General features: G+C 35.1%; 3 protein-coding genes and 1 long non-coding RNA gene across 7 annotated transcripts; 1 reads left to right on the plus strand and 3 right to left on the minus strand.

The window, feature by feature from the left end:
* Positions 1-16072: 16072 nt before the first annotated feature.
* On the plus strand, positions 16073-17772 carry LOC116135832 (cytochrome P450 94A2-like). The gene has a single exon (XM_031421548.1). The coding sequence runs from the start codon at positions 16176-16178 to the stop codon at positions 17697-17699; it is 1524 nt and encodes a 507-aa protein (XP_031277408.1). The 5' UTR covers positions 16073-16175; the 3' UTR covers positions 17700-17772.
* A 1500-nt stretch (positions 17773-19272) lies between these two features.
* LOC116135364 lies at positions 19273-20658 on the minus strand. Of its 4 annotated transcripts, none has more exons than XR_004128885.1 (4): positions 20568-20658; positions 20346-20447; positions 19783-20004; positions 19273-19402 (listed from the first exon to the last, which is right to left on the minus strand). It is a non-coding gene; the product is annotated as an uncharacterized LOC116135364 (long non-coding RNA). The 4 variants fall into 4 exon arrangements; XR_004128884.1 differs by having other exon boundaries at positions 19900-20004; positions 20551-20639; XR_004128877.1 differs by having other exon boundaries at positions 20551-20639.
* A 76-nt stretch (positions 20659-20734) lies between these two features.
* On the minus strand, positions 20735-22402 carry LOC116136833 (nuclear transport factor 2-like). Its single transcript, XM_031422505.1, has 5 exons — positions 22374-22402; positions 22218-22327; positions 21975-22099; positions 21829-21894; positions 20735-20936 (listed from the first exon to the last, which is right to left on the minus strand). The coding sequence occupies exons 1-5, from the start codon at positions 22400-22402 to the stop codon at positions 20880-20882; spliced, it is 387 nt and encodes a 128-aa protein (XP_031278365.1). The 3' UTR covers positions 20735-20879.
* Positions 22403-22448: 46 nt separating this feature from the next.
* On the minus strand, positions 22449-23546 carry LOC116136841 (nuclear transport factor 2-like). The gene is made up of 4 exons (XM_031422512.1): positions 23378-23546; positions 23246-23261; positions 22818-23133; positions 22449-22699 (listed from the first exon to the last, which is right to left on the minus strand). Exons 1-4 carry the CDS (start codon positions 23542-23544, stop codon positions 22449-22451), a joined length of 750 nt encoding a protein of 249 aa, XP_031278372.1. The 5' UTR covers positions 23545-23546.
* Between the last annotated feature and the right edge of the window lie 871 nt (positions 23547-24417).

Genomic DNA, 24417 nt, shown 5'->3' on the forward strand with positions numbered 1-24417 from the left:
ACTTGTAAAAAGGAATTTGATATAATGGAATAAAATTTGTGATTGTTTGGATAAAAATACCCTTAAATTTAAATGATTAAATATGTATATTTTATCACACAATGAAATCCATTGAAATTTAATTAGAGAAAACTCATTCCATAATTTTTAAATATTTCATAAAATATTTATATTTAAATTAATTGTTATGAATAAAACTACTATAGTATTATTTTATTTAATAAATGCAAAAGCATTCTTTTTTGTTTAAATAAAAAATTCAAAAATATGAAAATCGAACAATCGTCGTTCACGTCAACATCCGGAAGATTACGGTTTCTAGAATGGTGGTAGTAGCAGTGGTGGTGTCAACAATGGTGATGATGGTGGTGAGGACAAATAGTAAATGAATTTTTTAAAATCTTTTAATTTACTAATATTAAATCATAAAATAATCAAAATTTAAACAAATTACATTAGAGAAAAAATGGAAAAAAAAAAAAAAAAAATTGAAACAGGGATAAAGTGAATATTTCTACCTAGACATTGTTCCTCGACCTCGAATGCCCATCCCTCCCAAATTTTGGGAGGAATGGGATTCCTCACTTTCAGAGAATGAGCATTCCTTGCTAAACCAGGAAGGAAATAAAGAAATCTCATTTCCTATAGTTATTCCTTTCCCAATTCCATTACGAGACAAACCCAGGAAGACATGAGTAGGGGTGAGCGGTTCCGAGTATCCTATATTTTTCAGGAGAACCGGAACCGCACAGTGCAGGTTCCCAAAAAAAGGAACCGGAACTGGAACCGTACAATACATGTTCTTAAATTCAAGGAACCGGAACCTAAAATACAGGTTTCGGTTCCTTTCCCGGGTACCCTGTAAAAAATCAATTACCCTCTATTAGTTTAAAAATGACAAAAATATTTTAAAAGTTTATAAATACACCCCTAACAATTTTTTACTACTCCTTCATTTGTGTCCAATGCGACTCATAAATTCTTTAATTTCTAGGCAACACTTGAATTCAATTAATTCATCACAATTCACATAAAATTTCTCAATCAAAACCAAAACACAAACAATTAATTAAACAATCATACTATAAATCTATATTTTAATATTATAATTAATTAAATTTTTAATCATTTAATTAAGTATTGTACTAATGTTTATAATAGAATATTATAATTAATTAAGTAATTATACCATAAATCTATAATATAATGTTATAATTAATTAAGTGATTATAATATAATATAATGTTATTATCAATTAAGTAATTATTTAATTATAATATAACGTTTTAATTAATTAAATTTTTAATCATTTAATTCAGTAAACATACTATAAATTTATAATGTAATGCTATAATTAATTAAATTTATAATAATTGAATTATGTATTAGGCTAATGTAATAAATAACTAATGTTTATAATATAATATCGTAATAAATTAAGTAATCATTTCATTATATAATGTTATAATTAATTATGTGATCATACTATAATATAATGTAAAGTTATAATAAATTAAGTAATCATACTATAAATCTTTAATATAATATTATAATTAATTAAATTTCTAATCATTTAATTAAGTATTGTACTGATGTTTATAATAGAATATTATAATTAATTAAGTAATCATACTATAAATTTATAATATAATGTTATAATTAATTAAATTTCTAATTATTTAATTAAGTATTGTACTAATATAGTAAATTACTAATGTTTATAATATAATGTCGTAATTCGTTAAATAATCATTTCATTATGTAATATTATAATTAATTATGTGATCATACTATAATGTAATGTTATAATGAATTAAGTAATCATACTATAAATCTTTAATGTAATATTCTAATTAATTAAATTTTTTTTCGTTTAATTAAGTATTGTATTAATGTTTATAATGGAATGTTATAATTAATTAAGTAATCATTTAATTAAATAAATATTTGTTTATAATGTAATGTTATAATTAATTAAGTAATTATACTATAAATCTATAATATAATGTTATAATTAATTAAATTTCTAATTATTTAATTAAGTAATGTACTAAATTACTAATATAATGTTATAAACTTATAATTAATTAAGTAATCATTTAACTATAACGTAATGTTATAATTGATTAAGTAATCATTTATCTAGTAATGTATTAATGTTTATCAATTTATTTTATATAATTAATTAATTACTAATTTATTACAAATATACTTAAAACTTGATAATTGAAATAAATAACTAAATATTATATTATTATTCAATTAAATATACTATTATATTAAAAAATAATTCTTTTAGTAACATTAAAATATTTTTAATTGGTTTTAATTCAATTATACACTTAATTAATCAAAACTTTAATATTCATATATTATAATATATTAAAGTTTTTTATATGGTGTAGTTTATATGTAATAAGTATAATTGTATATTTATTTAATTAGGTTATTGTAAAAATTTAACTTTTTCCATTTTAATTTTTTTATATGTAAAATTACAATAGACCCCCCATTATTTTAGCCCAGGTTCCAAGCTAGGTACCCGCTGTAAGTTCCAAGCTGGGTACCCGCTACAGGTTATTTTTTTCAGGTTTCGATTCCGGTTTCGGTTCCTCCACATGTAAGAACCAGAACCGAAACCTACCTACACAGTGTCGATTCTGGGTAGGTTCCGGTTCTACCTATTATCCGTGCTCACCCCTAGACATGAGTGGGGGATTTGACCCCACTCAATTTTTTTTTTTTTTTCTAATTTCGTATAACTTATTTTGCAAATCGACCCATTCCACTCGTCTAAAGGTAGAATCAACATTTTTTTTTATTGAACAATTTTTTTCACTAATTTCTCATTGTAGATGTCCTATTTTATTTTCTAATTTTGTATAATTCACTTTGCTAATTAATCTCACTCGCCTAAAAACAGAACCAACTCTCAACTCTTTTTCATTAAACACATCCTTCTCTTTTCTCTCAAGGTGCTTCTTATAAGTTCCATTCCCCTTTTCTATTATTCCAAAACCATTATTTTTCATTTCTTGACTCATGCCATTGAATAGTACTTAGTACTTGCCCCCTATAACAATACATTTTGGGTCCGTCCTTGGAGTTGTAGAAAACCCATACAAGGGATGAGAATAAGAAAATAACATGATAACGAGTGGTGGATAGAGGTGTCAAGCGAGCTTAGCCACTTGCGAGTAGCTCGGGCTCGGCTCGAGGTCAAGTCAAGCTGCATTTGAGCTTCCTAATACTCGACTCGAGCGACTCGTGAGCTTACCTTAGCTTGACAGAGGATACATGCAAGTTGTGCAATTATTAGTGGGTATCGTAATTTACCATTTTTCCTACTACTCAAATCATTTACACAGATGTTAGTGGACCATACTCAACCATCTTATGCAGTAATAGATATTTTGTCACATTCATTGATATTTTTCCCGATATGGTTACGTCTTTCTGATTAAGGAGAAGTCAAGTGCTATTAAGAAGTTTAAAATTTTCAAGACTAAAGTTGAGAAACAAACTGGGAAAGTCATCAAGGTGATAAGATCTAATCGAGTGGAAAGTATTATGGCAAACACAATGATGTAGGATAACAGATGGATTATTTGCCAAATTCTTACAAGATTGTGGAATTGTCCCTTAGTACACAATGCATGAGACTCTTGAACAGAATGGTGTAGCTGAAAGATGCAACCGCACCCTTAAGGATATGATAATGAACATGATGAGCAGGTGTAAGAGAAAAATGATGAAATATGGAATGCTAAAGATATTCATGCTGGAATTAATCAATTACTGATAATGTGCTAATTGATTGATTGCTATAATATTTTGTAATTAAGATTTTATTGTATTTCCATTACTGTATTATTGTATTTCCTTTATTACACTTACAACCATTGTATAAATAGGTTGTTGTAAACATTACAAATATACAAGTAATACAAAAAGTATTCTTTTCTCTCTATCTGTTCTTGACATTCTTTAGTAACATTTGCTATTATTGTCAAGTCTTTTCTTTGTTAGCAATCTTCGGCAGTGTTCTGTCTCTTTTGCTTCCCTTCCAATCCAAACTTTTACATGGTATCAAAGCATTATTGCTTCCTCCTCAACAATCCTCTCTTAAGTCGTTGTTCCCAACACCTGCAAACACAAGGCAATAGGATTAGTTTTCTTTTCCACCCAAACCCAAATCTGTAAACACAAACCCACGCCCAACAATGGATCAAACCCAAACTCTATTAGGGCTAGAGATATTAGAGTCCACAACCACAAATAAGCCACCCCACACAAACCCAACTAACCAAACAGGCCCACATCAACAAAAGACTCAAACCCACCAAACAGGCCCACACTACTAAACCGAATCCAATGCCCAAATAAGCCCAATCCCTTTTGGGTATATGGTTCAGAATCCTAAACCAATGGGTTAGAATCCTTACCCGATATTCCAAATCCTTCCAGCCACCCAAAATCAATCGGAACCAAGGGATCCCCTTTTCTCGTCGGTATCGGACGGCTCCAAGCTGGTACTCGTGAAACAACCTCTGGCTAGATCTCAAAATTATGCCACGTGGGCCAAAGATTTTTGATGTGCCCTCAAAACCAAAAATAAGGAAGGGTTCATCGATGGAACCCTTCCACAACCAGATGATCCTTCATTTTCTCAACACTGGACTCAGTGTAACACCCTAGTCTGTGCATGGCTTCGCAACTCCTTGACCTAGGAGATTGTTGTTGGCCTTCCTCAAATCGAGAATGCCCAAGAAACGTGTGCAAATTTTCATGAAATGTATGATCAATTAGACCTTGCCAATATCTTTACTTTACGTAAAAATCTCATTGAGATCAAGCAAAACAATCTGCTGATGACTACATATTTCAATCGCCTTTCGACAATTTGGAATGAGCTTGATATGGTTGAAGAACCTTTTAAGGGGTCCTTCGCGATTCTTCAACAAATCAAGAGGGTTAAGGATCAAAACCGCTTGATTTATTTTCTCATCGGGTTGAATGACAACTTTCTTCCATTTCGTACTCAAATGCTCGCCACTTTGTCAGCGCCATCTCTCCGCCAAACTTATCAATTGGCGATACAAGACAAAAGCCAAAGATCGGCTTCGTCTGAATCTCACACAGGTACAGAGGCTTCTACCTTTGCTGTAGCTCACCAATGACAGCAGCTGTAACACCTGCTCTCTACTACTATTCTTATAATATATACTATGTAAATTATAGATATACATAATGTATGAAAGAAAGTGGGCTCAAAATTTTTCTTTACTCATAAAATATAATTCTTTACAAATACAAAATACTACGTATTAAAAGCTTTCTAATTAATACAAAATATCATAGCTGGTAGACAGTGGTGCCAATACTCTCCACTCCTCGACGTCCATCAGACCGCTGCTTCTATTTCCTGCAAAACAGGGAAGAACAACGGGGTGAGCACAACAATGCTCAGTAAGTAAATCCTCTACTACCTGTCCCCGCAACTCACTCTTTGGTTCTTTCCTTACTCTACCGTTCTGCTAGTTCTAATTCTCACTGTTTTTCTCTTTCTTTCTAATATTTTTATTCTCCTTTAACTCTATTCTGCTGTTTTTATTCTTTCTTTCTCTCTGCTCTTATTCTCTGTTCTTTTTCTCTTATTCTTGCTCACCATGAAGGAAATCATGGTTCTCTCTTATTCTGATCATACTCACCATGAAGGAAAATCATGGTTCTCTCTTATTCTCATCATACTCTCACTAACCACGGAAGAAATCATGGTGCATGCATGTATGAGATGTACATACAATAAATGCAAAAGAACTGCATGTTTCTTTCTTCTACTCTCTATTCTTACTAGCTAAAACTCTCTCATTCTTTCTCATACTCTCTCATTCTATCTCATTCTTTCTCAAGCTTTCTCATTCTTTAATTCTCTCTATTATCTCTTTCTTATTTCTCATAATTCTTTTTTACTAACTCTCTCCTTAAATGTCACGACCCCATCTTACCGGAGGCACGGCCGGGACTTCTCCCGCTTCACGTGACTTCCACTAATTCTCTTTCTGTCTCTCTTTCTCATAACTCTTCTCTGTTAACTTCTGTTGTAGGTCATGGCCTCATCTTACCGAAAGCACGGTTGGGTACTCATCCCACTCTTCGTAACCCTACTTATTGTCTCTCTTTATTCTTTCTCATGTTTGTTCATTCTTTCTCACTTGTATGTTACGGCCTTATCTTACCGGAGGCACAGCCGGGTGGAGATCACAAAGCACCAACCCACTCTCGTGACCATTCTACTCATTATTTTCCGATCGGACTCGGTCATGCATGGATTCGGAACCCTTAGCCACATGAGTGTATTCTCTCTCTCTCTGAATGTCACGGCCCCATCTTACCGGAGGCACGGCTGTAACCTCATGTTCCACTCTTAGTGACGGTCACAATCCCATCTAACCAGAGGCACGACTGGGGATCACAAAGCACCCACTCTCGTGACTTTACTCATCACTCACGGGTTCCCCATCGCACAACCTACTCTATTCTCTTCTTTTGCTCTTAGAGTAGTTTATTCACAAAGATCTCTACTCTTGCTCAAGCTAATACTCATCTCTTTCTCAAGCTAGTACTCATAGTATAGCTTAACTCTTAGAGTAGTCTATTCACAAAGTTCTCTACTTTTTCTTAATCTATTACTCATAGTGTAACTTATACTCAAAATTCTCTACTCTTTCCCAAGCTATTTCTCAATGCATAACCAATGCATATGGATGGCTCATGCTCATTAATGCACTCAAGAAATGCCAACATGCAATGTTGCAAGAATTAAGGTTCTCTACTCATACTCATGCTTCTCTTCGGCATTTCATCAAACATCTCATGTGCATACAAAAACTCCTCTCTAACTACAATTCTATTTCTCTTTTTAACCATCCAAAATGAGAAGAAACCCCCTTCTATGGACATAATTCCTATCATAGAAGAACACTCCCCAAAAATTTACTCAATCTCCTCCAATTTCATCTCAAACTCATCACACATCAACACTTCTCATGAAGGAAGCATATCCAACAAACACAACATGAATACTCATCTTAACTCAATTTCTCAACAAGTAGACATATATCTCTACTCAATTTCTCAGCAAGCATCATATATACACGCATAAAGAAATCTCTACTCAAAGATTGTTTAAACTTTAACTTGAGTTGGATTTACTTACCTCATACATGAGTAGTCTTCACTAAAGCTCTCTCCTCTTGTTGGACCTTAGCTTTTCCTTATTTCCTAAGCATAAACTTAGTAAGAACTTAACCCTTACATAAATAAAACTCATATCTAGAGTAGGGATTCTTACCTCTTCTTGCTTAGGATCAATTCTTTGTCAAATTCCAACTCAAAACTCTCAAAATTCCCTTGGAAGATTGAGTGAGGAATTGAGAGAAAATGAGGGATGAAGAGACGGTGGAAATGGGTGAAATGAAAGGGTTTATTACACTTAACCCTTTTTAGCTCAAAATATATTCATTCATTCCCATATTGCCCTTGCTCTTTCTTGAAAATTTCATCATTGACCTTTGATCCATTACACTCACACCCCCACTCTAACATATTCTCCATAAAATTCTCTTACATTTTACTCCCCACTTTTCTTGCTAATTAGAGGTAAAATGGTCATTTTGCCCTTAGGAAAGAATTCTCTAGAAACTCAAACAAAAACTCAGCCGGCCTTTCGCCGCGGCGAAGGATTCTTTGTCACCCCGGCGAAGAATTACAAAATCGACATTGCAAATTTAGAGCCGACGTCATCGCGGCGAAGCTTCTTCCTCGCCCCGGCGAAGGCTACAACTCCAAAATCCGCCAAGTCTTGATCAATTCCAAGGTAAACACTCAATCAAACCCAAAACATAAACTCAACCAAGGGCCAACCAAACAACATGAATAATATACAAACTCATTTAGGAGCCATTCAGTAACCCTTTAGGCCATACCATAAACAATGGCTATGTATCTCAAGTGGGGCGTTACAGCAGCCCATGGGGAGTGAAAATAGATAGGAGATTGGAAAAAGGGGCACCGAGAGGCTAGGGCAAATTGGGGGAGAAACTCTTAATTTATATGGGGCTTTGAATGGCTCAGATCATCTCTTCACATCCAAAGGCTCTAATCCAATTAGGCCAAATGGGCCTCATCCCTCACCTATGCAAAATTTTGCACTCGACCCAAACTTCACTAATAACTCAGCCCACACAAAAAACTCTTTTTCCTCACATAGGCCTTCCAAATCCAATAAATATCACTATTGCAATAATTGCAAATGGAGAAACCACACCTAGGAAACATGTTAGAAATTACATGGTCGCCCTCAAAACTATAGATTTGGTCCTGCCAGAGCTAATCAAGTGAGTCAAACTGTCAATTTTGGGAATAATGTTGCCGCTTCTGTTTTCAACCAAGAACAATATCACCAGATTCTACAAATGCTTAATCAAAATCCCCAGGCCAACAGCACATCCTATGTAGGTACATCTTTTTGTTTCAATTTAATTAAAGATGATATTTGAATAATCGAGTCAAGGACTAGTGACCACATTGTTTGTAATCTTAAACATTACTCCCACACATCTACTAAATCTTCCACATCTGTTCGTATACCCAATGGTTCCATTGCTCCTGCTACCCAATTAGGCATTGTCCAACTTACCACACACTTAGTCCTTCATGATGTTTTATTTGTACCAGCTTTCCGTTTTAATCTTATCTCTGTCTCTAAACTATGCCAAGATAATGTATGTATGTGAGTTTTAGGATTGTTTAATTGGGCAACTGATGGGTTCGGGTAATGTACGTCATGGTTTATATTATTGGATATGTGATTCTGATGCACAAAATTCTATGTCTTGTGTTACTCCAAATAAAATCTCCAATTGTAATATAAACATTAATAAAACTTCTTTTACTTTGCATCAACGTCTAGGTCATAGTGCATCTATCCCTCAACCTAATTCTCTTGTTTGTCCTATTGCAAAACAATCACATACCACATTTCCCAAACACACATCCTCCACCACACGTATTTTTTCTTTAATTCATCTGGACATTTGGGGTCTCTATCACACACCTAATCACGATGGCTCTAGATACTTTCTAACCATTGTTGATGACTTCTCTCGGGAAAACTAAATATTTTTCATGCAATCCAAAACACAGACTCTCACTCGTATTAGAAATTTTTTGTCCATGGTCCAAACCCAGTTTAACCTTTCAGTTCAATGTATTTGAACTAATAATGCCCGGAAATTTTTTAACACTCAATGTTCTAATCTATTTTCATCTCTTGGCATTATTCATGAAAGTTTTTGTGTCTATACTCCCCAACAAATTGGTATAGTTGAACGAAAACATAGACATGTCCTAGAAGTTGCCCGTGTCTTAAAACACCAAGCTCATATACCTATTACCTTTTGGGCCGACTGTGTGGTCACGGCAACCTACTTGATCACTCTGATGCTGAGTCAAATTCTAAATGGTTAGACACCCTATGAGCTCCTATTTGGCAAACCACCGACAGTTGATCAATATTCCAAAAACCGGATTGGACTATGACCCGTTCAAAGGCCCAGTTTCTGGTTTGACCGATTAGATCGGTCAGTTGGATCGTATTCTCTAAAATTATATTGTAGTCCCTAAATGTTTGAAATTCATCAAAAACACCCCTATAATACTCCCTTAAGGTTTGAAATCTGTCCAAAATACCCCTATTGCGTGAAGAGACTGGTGATGGTGGTAGCAGCGACGATCGACGGCCAATCGAAGTTTGGAATCATGGGGCTTTTAATGTATAGGTGTCGGCTAATCTGATGGTAGTGCTAGGGAGTTCCATCGGCGCCGGAACTCGTTGGAATCAAGAAAAAAGTCCGACGGTCGCATGAACTTTAGGTAGACGGCGAGCAATGAAGGCTAGACGATGGCCATTGAAAATGGCTGGGTTTTGTCGTGGAGATGTCGTCAAGTCTAATGGTGCTTTTTTCTCCCTTGAACGATGTCAGAATTCAACGAGATTGAGTTACGATTAGACCGCGATTCGGCACTATTCCGACGGTGCAACCGCAGCTCAATCCGATTTGATTGAAAATAACAGTTTTCAGAGGATACCAAACCGGATATGCCACCGGCTACCGGTCGAACCTGTCCGACCGAACGTTTCGGTCCTGTTTTCAGAACATTGTAGTTGATCATCTTCGAGTTTTTGGATGTTTGTGTTATTCCACTAATCTTAGGGGACATGACAAATTTTCTCTATGGGCAACTCAATGTGTATTTATGGGCTACCCAATGCATCAGAAAAGCTATCGCCTATATGATCTTGTTTCAACCAAGTTCTTGGTATCTCGAGATGTAATTTTTCATGAAGACTCATTTCCTTTTATGGATAGCACCACTTATGGCAGTGACTTTCTGTCATCTTCCTCATTTTTGGAAGATCCCTCAGAATCATCTCCCCAAGGACCACATTTTACCATGCATCCCATTACTAATATAGGACCTTCCATTACAAGCTCAGAATCAAATCCACCTGTCCTTCTCTTACAAATAGTCCGCATGTCAGCCCATCTCCACCTATGGACAACCCCATTGAGGTTTCTAATCCCATTCAACACAGATCTACAAAGGCCATCAACCCTCTTATTTGGACAGTAGATTATGTTTGTCCCACTATCTAGCCTACCACAGGCACTCGTTATCCCACCTCTAATTATGTTAGATTTCCGTCCAGTAAGAGCCCTCTTGCTGTTCTGATGTAATTCCTCATGCACATTGGCATCAGGCCACGACATACGAAGTCAATGCTCTTTCTCAGAATCATACTTGGGATCTTGTTCCTCGTCCCTCTCACCATAAACCTATTGGCTGCAAATAGGTTTACAAGATTAAGCATCATGCCGATGGTTCAATAGAACGATACAAAGCCCGTCTCGTTACCAAAGGCTTTACTTAGCAAGAAGGGTTTGACTGCCAAGACACCTTTTCCCCCATAGCCAAGCATGTTACTGTACGGGATTTTCTCTCGGTTGTTGCATTACGCAACTGGACACTTCATTAGATGGGTGTTTATAATGCATTCCTTCATAGGGATCTTCATGAGGAAGTTTATATGGATCTTCCTCCCAAGCTTTACAGACAAGGGGAGAATATGGTATGTCGTCTGCGCAAGTCCTTGTATGGTTTGAAACAAGCATCTCGCCAATGGAATGCAAAATTCACAAAGGCACTAAGAACTATGGGTTTCATTCAATCCAGGCATGACTACTTTCTTTTCACATGGTTCAAAGGTACTACCTTCATTACTCTTATTATTTATATTGATGATATCTTGATCACCGAAAATAATGAGGATGACATTCGTACCCTTAAAGAGCATCTCAATAAACATTTTCATATAAAAGATCTGGGAGAGCCAAAGTATTTCTTGAGCATTGAAATTGCACGATCTCCAGCAGGGTTATCTCTAATTAAGTCAAAGAAAATATGTTCTAGAGCTTGTATCTGACTATGGTTTATCAGTGTGCAAGCCCAACATTATTTTTGTAGAACAAAACACTAAACTCACATCCCAACAATACGACCATGAGACAACACCCTTAGAAGATGATCCTTTATTAAATGACCCATCTCATTATCAAAGGCTTGTAGGAAGACTTATTTATCTCACCATGACAAGACCTAACATAAGCTACGTTGTCCACATACTAAGCCAATTCATGCATGGGCCAAAGTAGTCTCATATGGATGTGGCAATCAAGGTACTAAAATACTTAAAAGGATGTCCTGGCTTAGGACTCCTTTTACCACGAGATGGAAATTTGGAAATCACGGCATATTGTGATTCAGATTGGGGAACATGTCCTATGACAAGAAAATCCCTCAACAGGTTCTACATGAAAATTGGAGGGTCTCTGATATCATGGAAAACAAAGAAGCAGTCAATGATATCATTTTCCTCAGCAGAAGCAGAATATCAGGTCATGGCTAAAACAACTTATGAGATTGTTTAGATTCTTGAATTACTGAAAGATTTAGGGGTGCAAACAGGAAAACATGTTACTTTAGACGGTGACAATAAAACGGCTAACGACATCGCAACAAATCCAGTATTCTATGAAAGGACTAAGCATATAAAGATTGACTGCCACTTTATTAGGGAAACGATTCAAAAAGGGATCATCAAAACCATGCACATTCAAACTTCAGAACAACTAGCAGACATTTTTACAAAGCCTTTATGTAGTCGTCAACATTCATATTTATTACACAAGCTTGTAGTTTTATATATATATAAACCATCAGCTTGAGGGGGAGTGATGAAATATGGAATGTTGAAGGTATTCATGCTGGAATTAAGCAATTACTGATAATGTGCTAATTGATTGATTACTATAATATTTTGTAATTAAGATTTTATTGTATTTCCATTACTGTATTATTGTATTTCCTTTATTACACTTCTAGCCATTGTATATATAGGTTCTTGTACACATTACAAATATACAAGTAATACAAAAAGTATCCTTTTATCTCTATCTATTCTTGACATTCTTCAGCACCATTTGCTACTATTGTCAAGTCTTTTCTTTGTTAGCAATCTTCGGCAGTGTTCGGTCTCTTTTGCTTCCCTTCCAAGCCAAACTTTGACAAGAAAGTAATCAGGGAAACTTTTCTCCAACAGTAAAATATTGATTCAATACTATTTTGGGTAGTTTTTTATTTGAAAAGTGTACCAAATAATGTGTATTCCACTGTTCCAACCAAATAGGAAAAATGGAATACTCTTTTAAACAGTGAACCAAAAGGAGCCTAGATTTTGAAAACTTATTCACAAGGCTATCTATTTTCACTACCTTTTCATTTTTCATAACTTCTTGAAATTGTATATTATTTGGGTTCGATTTTTCCTTTGCTTTCATTTTATGTATCTATTATATACTCTCCTTGTGTACTTGTGTCCTGCTTGGTGTTTTAGTAGTTATTATATGTTGAAAAAGGTTCGAACTGCCAGTTTCTTGAGGTGAATTATGTTGATATATACATATACCTGTATGATGCTACTCTCTGCACTTTTAGTTCTTCAGTTTCTTAGTATCTCTTCTCAATTATGGGTATTCTTAATAAATTTGTATGGTAGCTATACACAACATTACTAATTGACTTTTATGTATTTATTTTGTAGAGTTTAGAGCATTTCAAGTTCAACAAGGAATATCCATTCAGAATTCTCCAGATCATGAAGCATGAGATGTTCTTATGCTATTTATATTTAAAATGTTATGTAATTTTAATTTTAGGAACAACATTTGGAAGTTGGAACAATTGTTATTTTTACTACAAGGTGTGTTTGCAATTTCTGTAAATAGGTGGGGGTATATTTATAAATTTTTAAGGGTTTATTTGTCATGTTTAAACTATTAGAGACCACTTTGTAATTTTCTCAGGTACTCGAAACCGAAACTTGTTTAGGAACAAGAACTGGCCAGTTCCAGTTTCAATTCTCCTATAATAATAATAATAATAAATTTTATCCTAAGACATATTTTTTACTGCTTTAAAAACCGGACCGGACCGGACCGGCCGGTCCAACCGGTTGGACCGTGAACCAGTCACGTGTCCGATTCGAGTTAACCTCAAAACCGCTATTACACAGTGAGCCGCTTTAAACCGGTTGAAAACCGGATAATATCAGTGAACTGCCGGTCCAACAGAACCAGCGGAAAAACCGGTCCACATTTTAACAATCCCTAATACGCGACAATGTCACGCAGCCCTTTCTCATCTTCTTCTCTTTCAATCTTTCTCAGTTTTTCTCACGAAAATTCTCAGCAACACTCTGATCTCTACCAAAATTCTCACGGTTTCGACTTTGTCTTCTAGTCTCTCTGAAATCCCACCCAAATCGCATCTGAACTCTCTGAAATCGACGACGTCTTCCTCCCTCACCGGAAATCAATGGCGACAGCTCCATTCGTTGACGACAGCTCCATTCCTCGATCCAAGTAATGCCATTCCTCGCTCCCTTTACATTTAAGTTAACACCCTTTACATTTTTCAATCTATAGAGCTGTTGTGGTTGTATTTTAACAGTACTATTGTTTACCTTGAGTGAATCTTTGATCATAAGTTGTTGTTTTTGACCCTTGGCTGTTGCTGGATGTCAATTTTCGGTTACCTTTTTTTCTGGATACTGCCAAGTTTATGAGTTTCCTTTTAAGCAAGATTTGTTCAGTACTATTTTTCTTAGAATAAATTTCCTTCACACATGATGTTAGCTGTTAAAATTTGGGCAGTTACTACATTATTCTCAAACAGTTGATAGACGTAACAACGCATCCACAGGTTTACGAAAGTAACAAAAGACCCAAATTTTTTTACAAGCATTGATGATGTTGATGCGTGATTTTGACACCAACGAAACGCACGTGTGAGATGTTGAACTGGTCCAAAAAGCACACGTGAAAGTAAAAGAAAAAGATAGTAAATGCAATGAGAAAGGGGTTTTAAAGTGGTTCGGATGCTAAGGTAGCAAATTCTACATCCACTGAGGTTTGTATTAATGATAAGGGTCAGGTCGCGTTAGCTGACTGACTTTACAATGTAATACAAGGTATCTAATATTGTCTTATCTAGAGAGAGAGAGATAGACTGATCAAGAGTAAATATGTGCGAATCCCCTTAATGAGAGAGGAGTTCTCCATTTATAGTGGGATGCATTGAGGTAATGATCACTGAATTTGTAAGTTGGTGGGATGATCCATGCAAATCCTTCTTTTAGAGTAATTCACGTGATTTGCTGTAGGGATTGGACACGCGGGATCATTACAACTCCTGGCTGGGCTTACGTGCACTCGCTACTCTGACAGAAGCAGGTTCTGGGTGCAACCATGATCACACGACACGGCTGCGCCAGAACGTCAGTAGACTCTTCCCGAGGTCTGATCTTTCGCACCTAACCGGGCGCCACGTCAACCTTAGGTTCCCAGGCATAACAGATGATAACTACCAATTTATTGTATACTTATTCTCCTTTCTTTAAAACCTATATTTTCGTCATCTCAAATTGATAAGTTTATTAGTTTTATCTTACCCATTTCTTACACGTAAAGGAACTCAAATTTCATGTGGAAATTATTTGATTGGCTTTGATGTGGAAATCTATTTGATTGGCTTTGGTAATCACCCAAGTAGTGGAAATAAGTTAATGTGGGAATCTGCTCAGTTTCCAGTTTCATTCTTAAAATTAGTCTCTCCTGTAGATGTCCTGATTTTTTTAAAATTCGGACCTCATTGACATTGTACAATAACATGAGTCAATTCATATAGAAGTGGTTATTGTCTTATTGAAAAATAAAAATCTAAAAAAAAAAAATTGTTTGTTTAAAAATATGCTGACATCAACATGATGTGTGATGATATCACCGATCTAACCTGCGGTCCAATCGGTTAGACCGGTTGAATCGTAACCCGATCATCAGAGCGGATTACCCTCCGATTCGGTTTTTACAACAATGATATTTTTATCTTTGCTATCTAGTATCTACCAATTGAAAGCCTTCATATATCAAAAAAGAAAAAAAAATTAGTAATAAATATTTCATATCAATGACGTGGTGCTTCACTATACAAATAATAAATTGATTCAATTTTATAAGAAATGAATGAATGAATAAATTATCAAAACGTAATTCAATACAATTAACTTTTAAAACTTTCCTTGGTCCACTCTCCAGTCTCCACTATCAAAGGATTGAATTCAATTAAAGTTTAGACAATTTTAGGTGACTTATCAAAATAGAAAATTTAAAAAGACACGTGGCAGGGGAGTGACGATCTTGCATACGTTTCTTGCATATATATTTTAGAAAAGAAGGGAAACCCAGATTCCTTTTCATATTAATTGAAAATTCGTATAATTTATTTTACTTTTAGTTTTCCCTTTTCATCAATATGAATATGATTTTTTTGTTTTCACATTTCAAATTCTCAATATCCAAGTTTAGACCCCACCAGACCTTATAATCTCCAATTACTTTCTCCCTATTCATAAACCCAACACTTTACTCCCTTTTCTTCACATCCAAATCTAATCAAACTCATATTCATCGCAAATTTTTAATCTTTTATCACCCATGTCGCTTCATCTTCTTACTTCATTTCTCCTTTTAATTTTCACTTCACTCGTCTTCTTTCTCATAACCAGAACCAGAAATTCCAAACCTAAAAGTTCATCATCTTCATATCCTTCCACTAATGTAATTCTTCCAAAGTCCTACCCAATAGTGGGCTCTTTTTTCTCACTTCTAGCCAACCAAAACCAGTTACTCCAGTGGGTAACTTCTATTCTGCAAAATGTTCCTTCTGCAACATTTACCTTGCAGAGGTTAGGAGGCCAGGTCACTATCTTGACAGCCAATCCCGCTAATGTCCAACACATCCTCAAAACTAACTTCTACAATTACCCAAAAGGCGACAGACTTCGATCAACTCTCTTCGACTTTTTGGGTCATGGTATTTTCAATATTGACGGCGAAGAATGGAAGTTTCAAAGACAAATTTCCAGCCACGAATTCAATACCAAATCCCTCCGTAAATTTGTCGAAACTGTAGTCGAAACTGAACTCTCCGATCGCCTTATTCCCATTCTTGAAACGGCGGCTGCCAATAAACAAGTGCTCGATTTTCAAGATGTTCTTCAAAGATTTGCTTTTGATAATATATGCAAGATCGCTTTCGGGTACGATCCGGAATATCTATTGCCATCTTTTCCAGAAGCCAAATTCGCACAAGCTTTTGACGAGGGTGTTAAAATAAGCAGCGAAAGAGTTCGAGCGACTTTACCAATAATCTGGAAAATTAAACGGCTTCTCAATATTGGCTCCGAAAAGCGTCTAAAACTTGCAGCTTCTGAAGTCCGAGAATTCTCAAAGAACATCATAAAAGAAAAGAAACTAGACCCTGGTGAGTCTATGGATCTTTTGTCACGATTCTTGAGTTCAGGCCAATACGACGATGACTTTGTTACTGATATAATCATCAGCTTCACACTCGCCGGCCGAGACACCACATCAGCGGCTTTGACGTGGTTCTTCTTGCTCATCTCAAAAAACCCTGAAGCTGAAAAGGAAATTCTCAAGGAAATCAAAGAAAAATCAGACACACTAGTTTACGAAGACATCAAAGACATGGTGTACACGCACGCATCACTTTGTGAGAGCATGAGATTCTACCCACCCGTACCGGTAGACTCCAAGTTTGCTGAGAAGGACGACGTATTGCCGGACGGGACGGTTGTGAAGAAGGGCATGCGAGTGGCGTATCATCCGTACGCGATGGGGAGAATGGAGAAGCTGTGGGGAAAAGACTGGAGCGAGTTCAAGCCAGAGAGGTGGTTGAAGAGGGAAGAAGAGGACACGTGGAGCTTTGTGGGGAGGGATTCATATACATATCCGGTGTTTCAGGCAGGACCGAGGATTTGTTTAGGGAAGGAGATGGCGTTCTTGCAAATGAAGAGAGTAGTAAGTGGGGTTTTGAAGAGGTTTAAGGTGGTGCCGGTGATAGAGGAGGGTGTTGAGCCGGAGTTTGTGGCGCATTTGACGGCCAAGATGAAAGGTGGGTTTCCGGTCAAGATTGAGGAGAGGAACGAGTCCAAGTGACAGTGGGTGATTATAATGATTATGATCGGAGTTTCTTGTATTTCCGTTCGGATTATTTTCTTCCGTTTCTTTTTGTTTTAATTGCAGCAATAATGATTATTAAAACAATAAAATGAAGTTTTAATATATACTATTAAAACATAAATTATAAATTAATATATATTACTAAAAACATAAATTATAAAATCAAAAATCAAAATAACAATTTTTATAACTACATCTTTATAAAGTTATAATATTTTTTATAGTAATAAGTTTTTGTATCTATATAAAAAATTTACTAATATTTTTAATTTGGTGTTATATTATGGATAGATCAAAGTTGACTTTGGTTGATTAGTAGTTTAATAGTAGTGAATCGAAGTATTATATATGAGTAGATATATCCAACATCTAACTAATGCCTTTTTATATATATATATTAATTAAAACTGATTTTTTTTTTAACTTGTTCTAATGCATATTTATTATTATTTGTTTCACAATTTTTTATTTAAATAATGCTACTCTAACAAAGTTTATATACACGAAAGCTTAGTATATACAGTAACATGGCACACTATGATTGAAAAGTGAAAATACGAAGTTAATTCATTAATTAAGGGGAAATGTCACCTTAATTGTATACTTGGTTTTATATATAAACTTCAGAAGAGTAGTACCACTTTTCTTATTTATAAAAACATAAAAAGTATGAGGGGTATTACATGTAATAAGTAATGTTTCGTTCACAACTTAATCTACAACCTTCTCTCACAATCTTAAATATGATAATTCACAAATTGGCAAGAAAGACCTATAACAAGCAAACAATATCTATCTACGAACTGATCCAATTACAAACTATCATATCGTGTTTGTTTTAATAAAATCATTTTTTAATTATATATAGTTTTACAGTAGGGTCGAAACAGACCACCAATTTAATCACATCACAGACTCTTTTTGCAGTACATAAACATGCACATACCATAAGTACTTTTTTTTTTATTCGGGCATTAATCATCGCTGAGAAGGAGCTTTTAAATAACTGTTTTAGAAAATTTACGAATATAAATTCCCATACATTAAACTTAAGCAGCATGGCTGATGATTGGATGAAGTTTATAAACATACAGAAATCAAGGAAACAGAAAAACATCGCCAGCCTCATTAACAAAGAATATATAATTAATGGAAATGGCCATCATAATAAAAAGATAAAATTATAACACAACAATTTACAATAAGCTAGCTGCGTGTAATAGGAAAAAATATAAAGGATCACCACTAATGTGCTTCAGCCCAAGTTCTGAAATTTTGTTACAATAGTTAAAGGTTAATGCTTGGATGTTGGTACAATCTTTTAAGAGGTCCAACCCAGTATCTGTGACATCAGAACCACAAAGATCAACAGAGAGTAAACAAGACGACCCTTGTGAAGCAATAACATCCATCCAACTAACCTTCACTCCAGGATATTCACCCAACAAAACCAACCTACAAACATAACGCGGCTACTTTATAACGGAAAGCCTCCATCAAGAACTAAACAAAGTAAAGCTGCTTAATTATAATCAGGACTTCAATGCTCAAACCACCCACAAAGTCTTACCTGTAGAGCACAATCTCGGAAAGCTTCCACAGAAGCATCAGTAAGACCATGAGAAAATATCAATTCATTGAAGATTTGTTGGCTTATATATGTCTTCTTTATTGCCAACCTGCAGTGACGGAACAGTAGAAGTTGCATAATTTATGAGTTGTAGGGCACTTCTATCAAAAAATTTGGCATATACAACAGTCATGACCACCCATGTCAAAACTCCTACAAACACTCATAAGGGAATATATATTCATTTTCCTAAAACATGGATAAGATATTGAGGTGTTATATAAACATTAAGAAAGTTTGGAGTGGCTAAAACTGGTCATATACATCATTTCTACGGTAATAGACAATGAGAAATGTCACCAAGGAAAGACACCTGCATACAACTAATAGTCCCAGGGAAAGGAAAGGCCATCATTAATCAAATATTAAATTCTTAAAACTATAGGGTTTATTTTAAGAAAAGTAGGCACAACCATGCAGGAAACTTACTAGAACTGCCCAAAAGGGTACTCTATTACTTTTCAAGGGGTATCTAAGATCAATCATCATATCCTTCCCAACAAAACGGTAAAATGGTTGCATAAGCAAGAGTATGGCAATTATCACCACAAGAAGCAAAAGTATCAGCCAATCATGCATGTGTGTCCTTGCAACTCTAACTCCATGAGACTTGACAGTACGTGAAACAATCTGGGCCTCCATCATTCTGTTCTGCGAATTATACACACATCAGAATAAATTTGGATTAATTGGATATCAAGCCATTAGCTCATCCAAAAGGCATATTCAATAAAATAAGGAAACTTATTGTGTTTTATTTAGCTATCTGTGAGCATGGTCTAGGTTTTGCTTTCTAACATTGACCTACATAAAGTTCAGATTAATTCATTATATGAGCATGAGAGTTCTTTCTTAAGTTTTGCTATTATGTTTATATTAGTAATCTAATAGTTGCATTGTTATTTAATCTTCAAAATTAGTAGATAAGATTATATAAACAGACAAAATATGCAGATTCAGAATCGAATAAAGAAATAGTGCTCTCTGTCTACCATTTAAACTGCTTTTTGAGGGTCCATTACATTGTATCCATCTCTTAGCTTCACCTCCTTCAGCTCCACCTCAAAGTACCTTGCAAATTTCTCCCAGCACACCTAACGAAAGAGACTTTATGTTATAATTAATTAACGATAATTCATAAATGGGAACAGTTAAAATCACATTTGGAGTAATAATGAGTACAGAAAGAAAACACACCGTTTAGATCGACCAACCTTGGGCTCTTTGTCAATGGCGGAGATGAGATCGGAGGGGAGATCGACTCAGAGGAGAGGGTCAGGCGATTGTTGCAATGCGGAGGCGACTATAGACTCTAGCTGCGCCACCAATATGCTAAATTGAAAGACCGGAGTGGAAGAATCGAGAGGTCACTGGCAAGTGCCGGAAGTAGGACGACGGTGACGCATCTGGAGGTGATTGTGGTGTCGCATGGAGGAGGTGATAGAGCAGTGGCATGTGAGATGGAGAGCGAGTGAATCGACAGAGGTGTGATTGTCAGAGCCGAAGATGGATTTTTGGAACTTCCACTAACCTCGCTTTACTTCAATGGAAGCTCTTCGATTGCCAATTGAAATAGGAGAAGCCTGAGACAGCAATGTAATTCAATATTAAACAAAGCACCATCAAGGAACTTCAAAAATCAGAGATGCTAATAATATTATAGCAGTTGAAGCTTTACAACATTCTTCAAAAAATTCTTAGTGCATAGAGCACAAATTCATGAAAAGGATAACTGACATAACATAAATATACACAGAAAAGGACCTCTTATATTAGTAATATAGCAAATTTTGTCTCAGCAGCAACGTCATTAAATTGAAGGAAAAGAAAAATGCATAACATTTCTAAACTTTCATTTCAAGACAAACCTCACATCCAGCTCAGGATTACCAGAAAAAAAAGGGGGAAAAAAAGAATGTGCTACATTATGCAAATTATGGTCCACAAGCATTTTATGAACATCTTTAAAGTTCTCAGAGTTCTTATTATCCACAGATGTTCTCCATCTCAATTTTATGTTTGTAATTACATTCAAAATTTTGGTTAAAGCACCTACAAAAATCCAACCAAGCATTGAAAAGATGCAACTCTTGCAAAGAAATTTTTTTATAAAGATTTTAAAGTATCTGAAATTATCACCTAAAAAAGTAAACAAACCATTCTCAACTCAGAAAGCAATAGAAACAATAGTTTTCAGTTTACTCTTTAATAAAGGTAGATGGCCCTAAAATATCCCAAATTTTAGTTTTCACACAACTAATAAAAGTCATTAGGAGATCACAGAACCAGACTATAGAATATAAGCCAGTTTCAAGCAAGTAGTTACAAAGGGCAAGATGGAATCCATGTGAGGTTGCACGCCATAAACTTAAGGTTAATTAAAGGCAGAAAGAGATTGGCGAACCCAACTATTGACAGCAAAAATATCAAACTACCAGGAAATATGATACAACCAATGGAAGAAAAAGGCTGTACCTTGAGCACACTTTGCACTGAACTGGTAGATTCAAATTCTACAAAACCGAAACAGTTCCCTGTTTGCTGTAGAAAGAAGTATGTCAACATATTAATGAGTACCATGTCAAAAATATAGAAGAGCTCAAAATAAGTTTGAAACAGACCTTCTGACTTCTAACTTGAATGCCATCTGGTTTAATAGGCCCAAATTGCTCAAAAACCACCTTAAGTTGTCCAACTGTTGCAGTATCAAGCAAGTTTCCAACAAATATGGAGTGACCCTTAACTGCTACATGTACAATGAAAATCATTAAGACAGAAGCAGTAGAGAAATAACTGTTTACATGTATAATTCCCAAATCACACAAGATAAGAATCTACTGATGTAGAGGAAATGAAATAAAAACCTGCATTATTATTGTTTTCATCCACGGAACTGTTGCTATTAGGAGCAGTTTCTATAGCTGCTGCTGCTGCAATGACCCGTGATTGTTCCACAAGTTTAACAGGTGGAACCCTCAGAACAACATTAAATGGAGATTACTCTTTTTCAAATCTTGTACCTGAAAAATATCAATAAGAAAAGACACATTTAAAAATGTTAAATGATCATAATATTTGTAAGATGCCTATATATATTAGCGTACCACTGACGCAAAAGATTTCTTGGGGACTTCGTCTTGTGTTTTAGAAGCAAGGGTCTTTGTGACCGGAGGGGCATCATTCTGGCTTGAAACGATTGGATGCTCTGGAACAACCACTTTCTCAGCCACCAAAACTTTTCCGTTGTCCAATGGATGACTGACTTCTTTGCCGTTTTCAGTGGCCTCATTTGCAGGGGTTGATGAATTGTGATTCACAGCATGGTTATGGGGAGCATGAATTGGCTCTGTGACAAAACCAGAACGATAATTTTTTTTTTCAAACACATTAATAAAGAAAGCAATGCCACAATTGAAACCGAGCAACCGAAAAATTAAAATGCAACTTAGGACAGAGAAACCTACCAGGATCAGCAGCCAAAGGAGCTGTTGGAGCACTTTCATCAGCTTTATTATTTACAACCCCTTTAGATTCTTCTTCGTCTTCCATTTCATGATTTTCATCCACATATCTGAAAAAATCATTTAAGAAAAAGTATCCTTTGTCTTGTGGAGCTAGAAAAAATGATTGAGTGAATTTCCTTCTCAAATTATCCTTTGCAAGCAAACAACCAGTTACTAAAACAATCAATCCCTTATTATACGAACCTTGAGCATCAGCAGAAAATATCTGGACCTTAAAATTCTGATAGTCCATAGACAAAATCTTGTCATTTATGCCCTGCTCCAGAAAGGAAAAACACCAATTAATTAAATCAATTAACATAAACAAAACAAAGAAAAAATAAAAATTAACCGCCTTATAAATTAAATAAAAATAAAAAAATACGGACAAACATCAATGTGCTTCTGTGTGGTTCAATTATGCCCTAACTTGAAATTTGACTTAGTTTGACTTGTTGATATGGTGTGAACCCAGTTAAAAGAGCAGTAAGTATATACAAATATTGTTACAGTCAGCTTACTTTGATGGTCTTCTCATAGCACCGGAAGGATCTGGCCGGCTTAGCATATTTGATTCCTGATAAAATCTGTGAACATTATCAGGTGATTGACAAAGAATACTGTAGTATTGCTCCACAAAGGCATTCCCAACTACTTCGGGACTTAAGGCAGAAGAATCTGCCTGCATTGCCATCTTTACAACACAGAATACGAAGAATCAGCTATGCATTGCAAAAAGAAGTAACCCTCTTTTTGAGTCTTACAAAAGAAAATCATAACTGAGATACCATAAATATTGAACTCAAACAATTTCTACAATATCAAACTCTTAGAGATAGTCAAAAAGCAAGAAAGTTAATAAACATTAAAAAAGAAAAATTGTTAGCCAAAATAGGAATCTGAAACACATAATTAAGCTTGGGAAAAACTTCTAACTTAGCAAAATAAGTACCAACCCAAAGGCTCAATCTAAACCCTAAAACTAAATATTAAATCCTTTTTGGTAACTTCAAGTGAACTTTTAGAATACCAATGAGTATATTGATATCTCGTTATATCACATATCTAACGTGGTAATCTTTAGAATGCCAATACAATACGTTAATATCTTATTAAACCAAAAATACCAATGTAATGCATTAATAATTTAACAGTAATACTAGGCTTACACCACCTTCTCACATTATGATATGGCACTGCCATATCATCTGCCACATCATCAAAAACCCACGCAATTTCCTCCGAAATTATAAAAAAAAAATTAAAAAAGAAAACCCAAAATTTCAGTTCCCCCTAAATCTAATCTCTCTCTCAAAACTAAATCATATGAATCGAACTCTCTTCATCCCTTAAATTAGAAATCTCTCTCAAAGCCCAAAATTTCAATTCTCAATTTACCTAAAACAAACCCAAATCGATCTCAGTTTCTCTAAAATTTCAACTCTCAATGTACCTAAAACAAATCCCAAATCAAATCTCAGTTTCTCCAAAATACAAACACTAAAATCTCTCTCCAATTTTCCTTTAAAAATTAGGAAGAAGTAGCGCAATGATCAGTCAG

Source organism: Pistacia vera, unplaced genomic scaffold (assembly GCF_008641045.1).
Source record: "Pistacia vera cultivar Batoury unplaced genomic scaffold, PisVer_v2 Contig109, whole genome shotgun sequence".
NCBI classification, from domain to species: Eukaryota; Viridiplantae; Streptophyta; class Magnoliopsida; order Sapindales; family Anacardiaceae; genus Pistacia; species Pistacia vera.

Coding starts and splice junctions, on each gene's coding strand:
- LOC116135832 (XM_031421548.1), top strand. CDS start 16,176: ATGTCGCTTCATCTTCTTACTTCATTTCTCCTTTTAATTTTCACTTCA.
- LOC116136841 (XM_031422512.1), bottom strand. CDS start 23,544: ATGCAGGCAGATTCTTCTGCCTTAAGTCCCGAAGTAGTTGGGAATGCC. Junction 22,700..22,817: donor TCCTTTGGCTGCTGATCCTG/GTAGGTTTCTCT, acceptor GTTTTGTCACAG/AGCCAATTCATGCTCCCCAT.
- LOC116136833 (XM_031422505.1), bottom strand. CDS start 22,402: ATGTGTCTTTTCTTATTGATATTTTTCAG. Junction 22,100..22,217: donor TGAAAACAATAATAATGCAG/GTTTTTATTTCA, acceptor TTGTACATGTAG/CAGTTAAGGGTCACTCCATA. Junction 20,937..21,828: donor CAGTGCAAAGTGTGCTCAAG/GTACAGCCTTTT, acceptor TTGCTGTCTCAG/GCTTCTCCTATTTCAATTGG.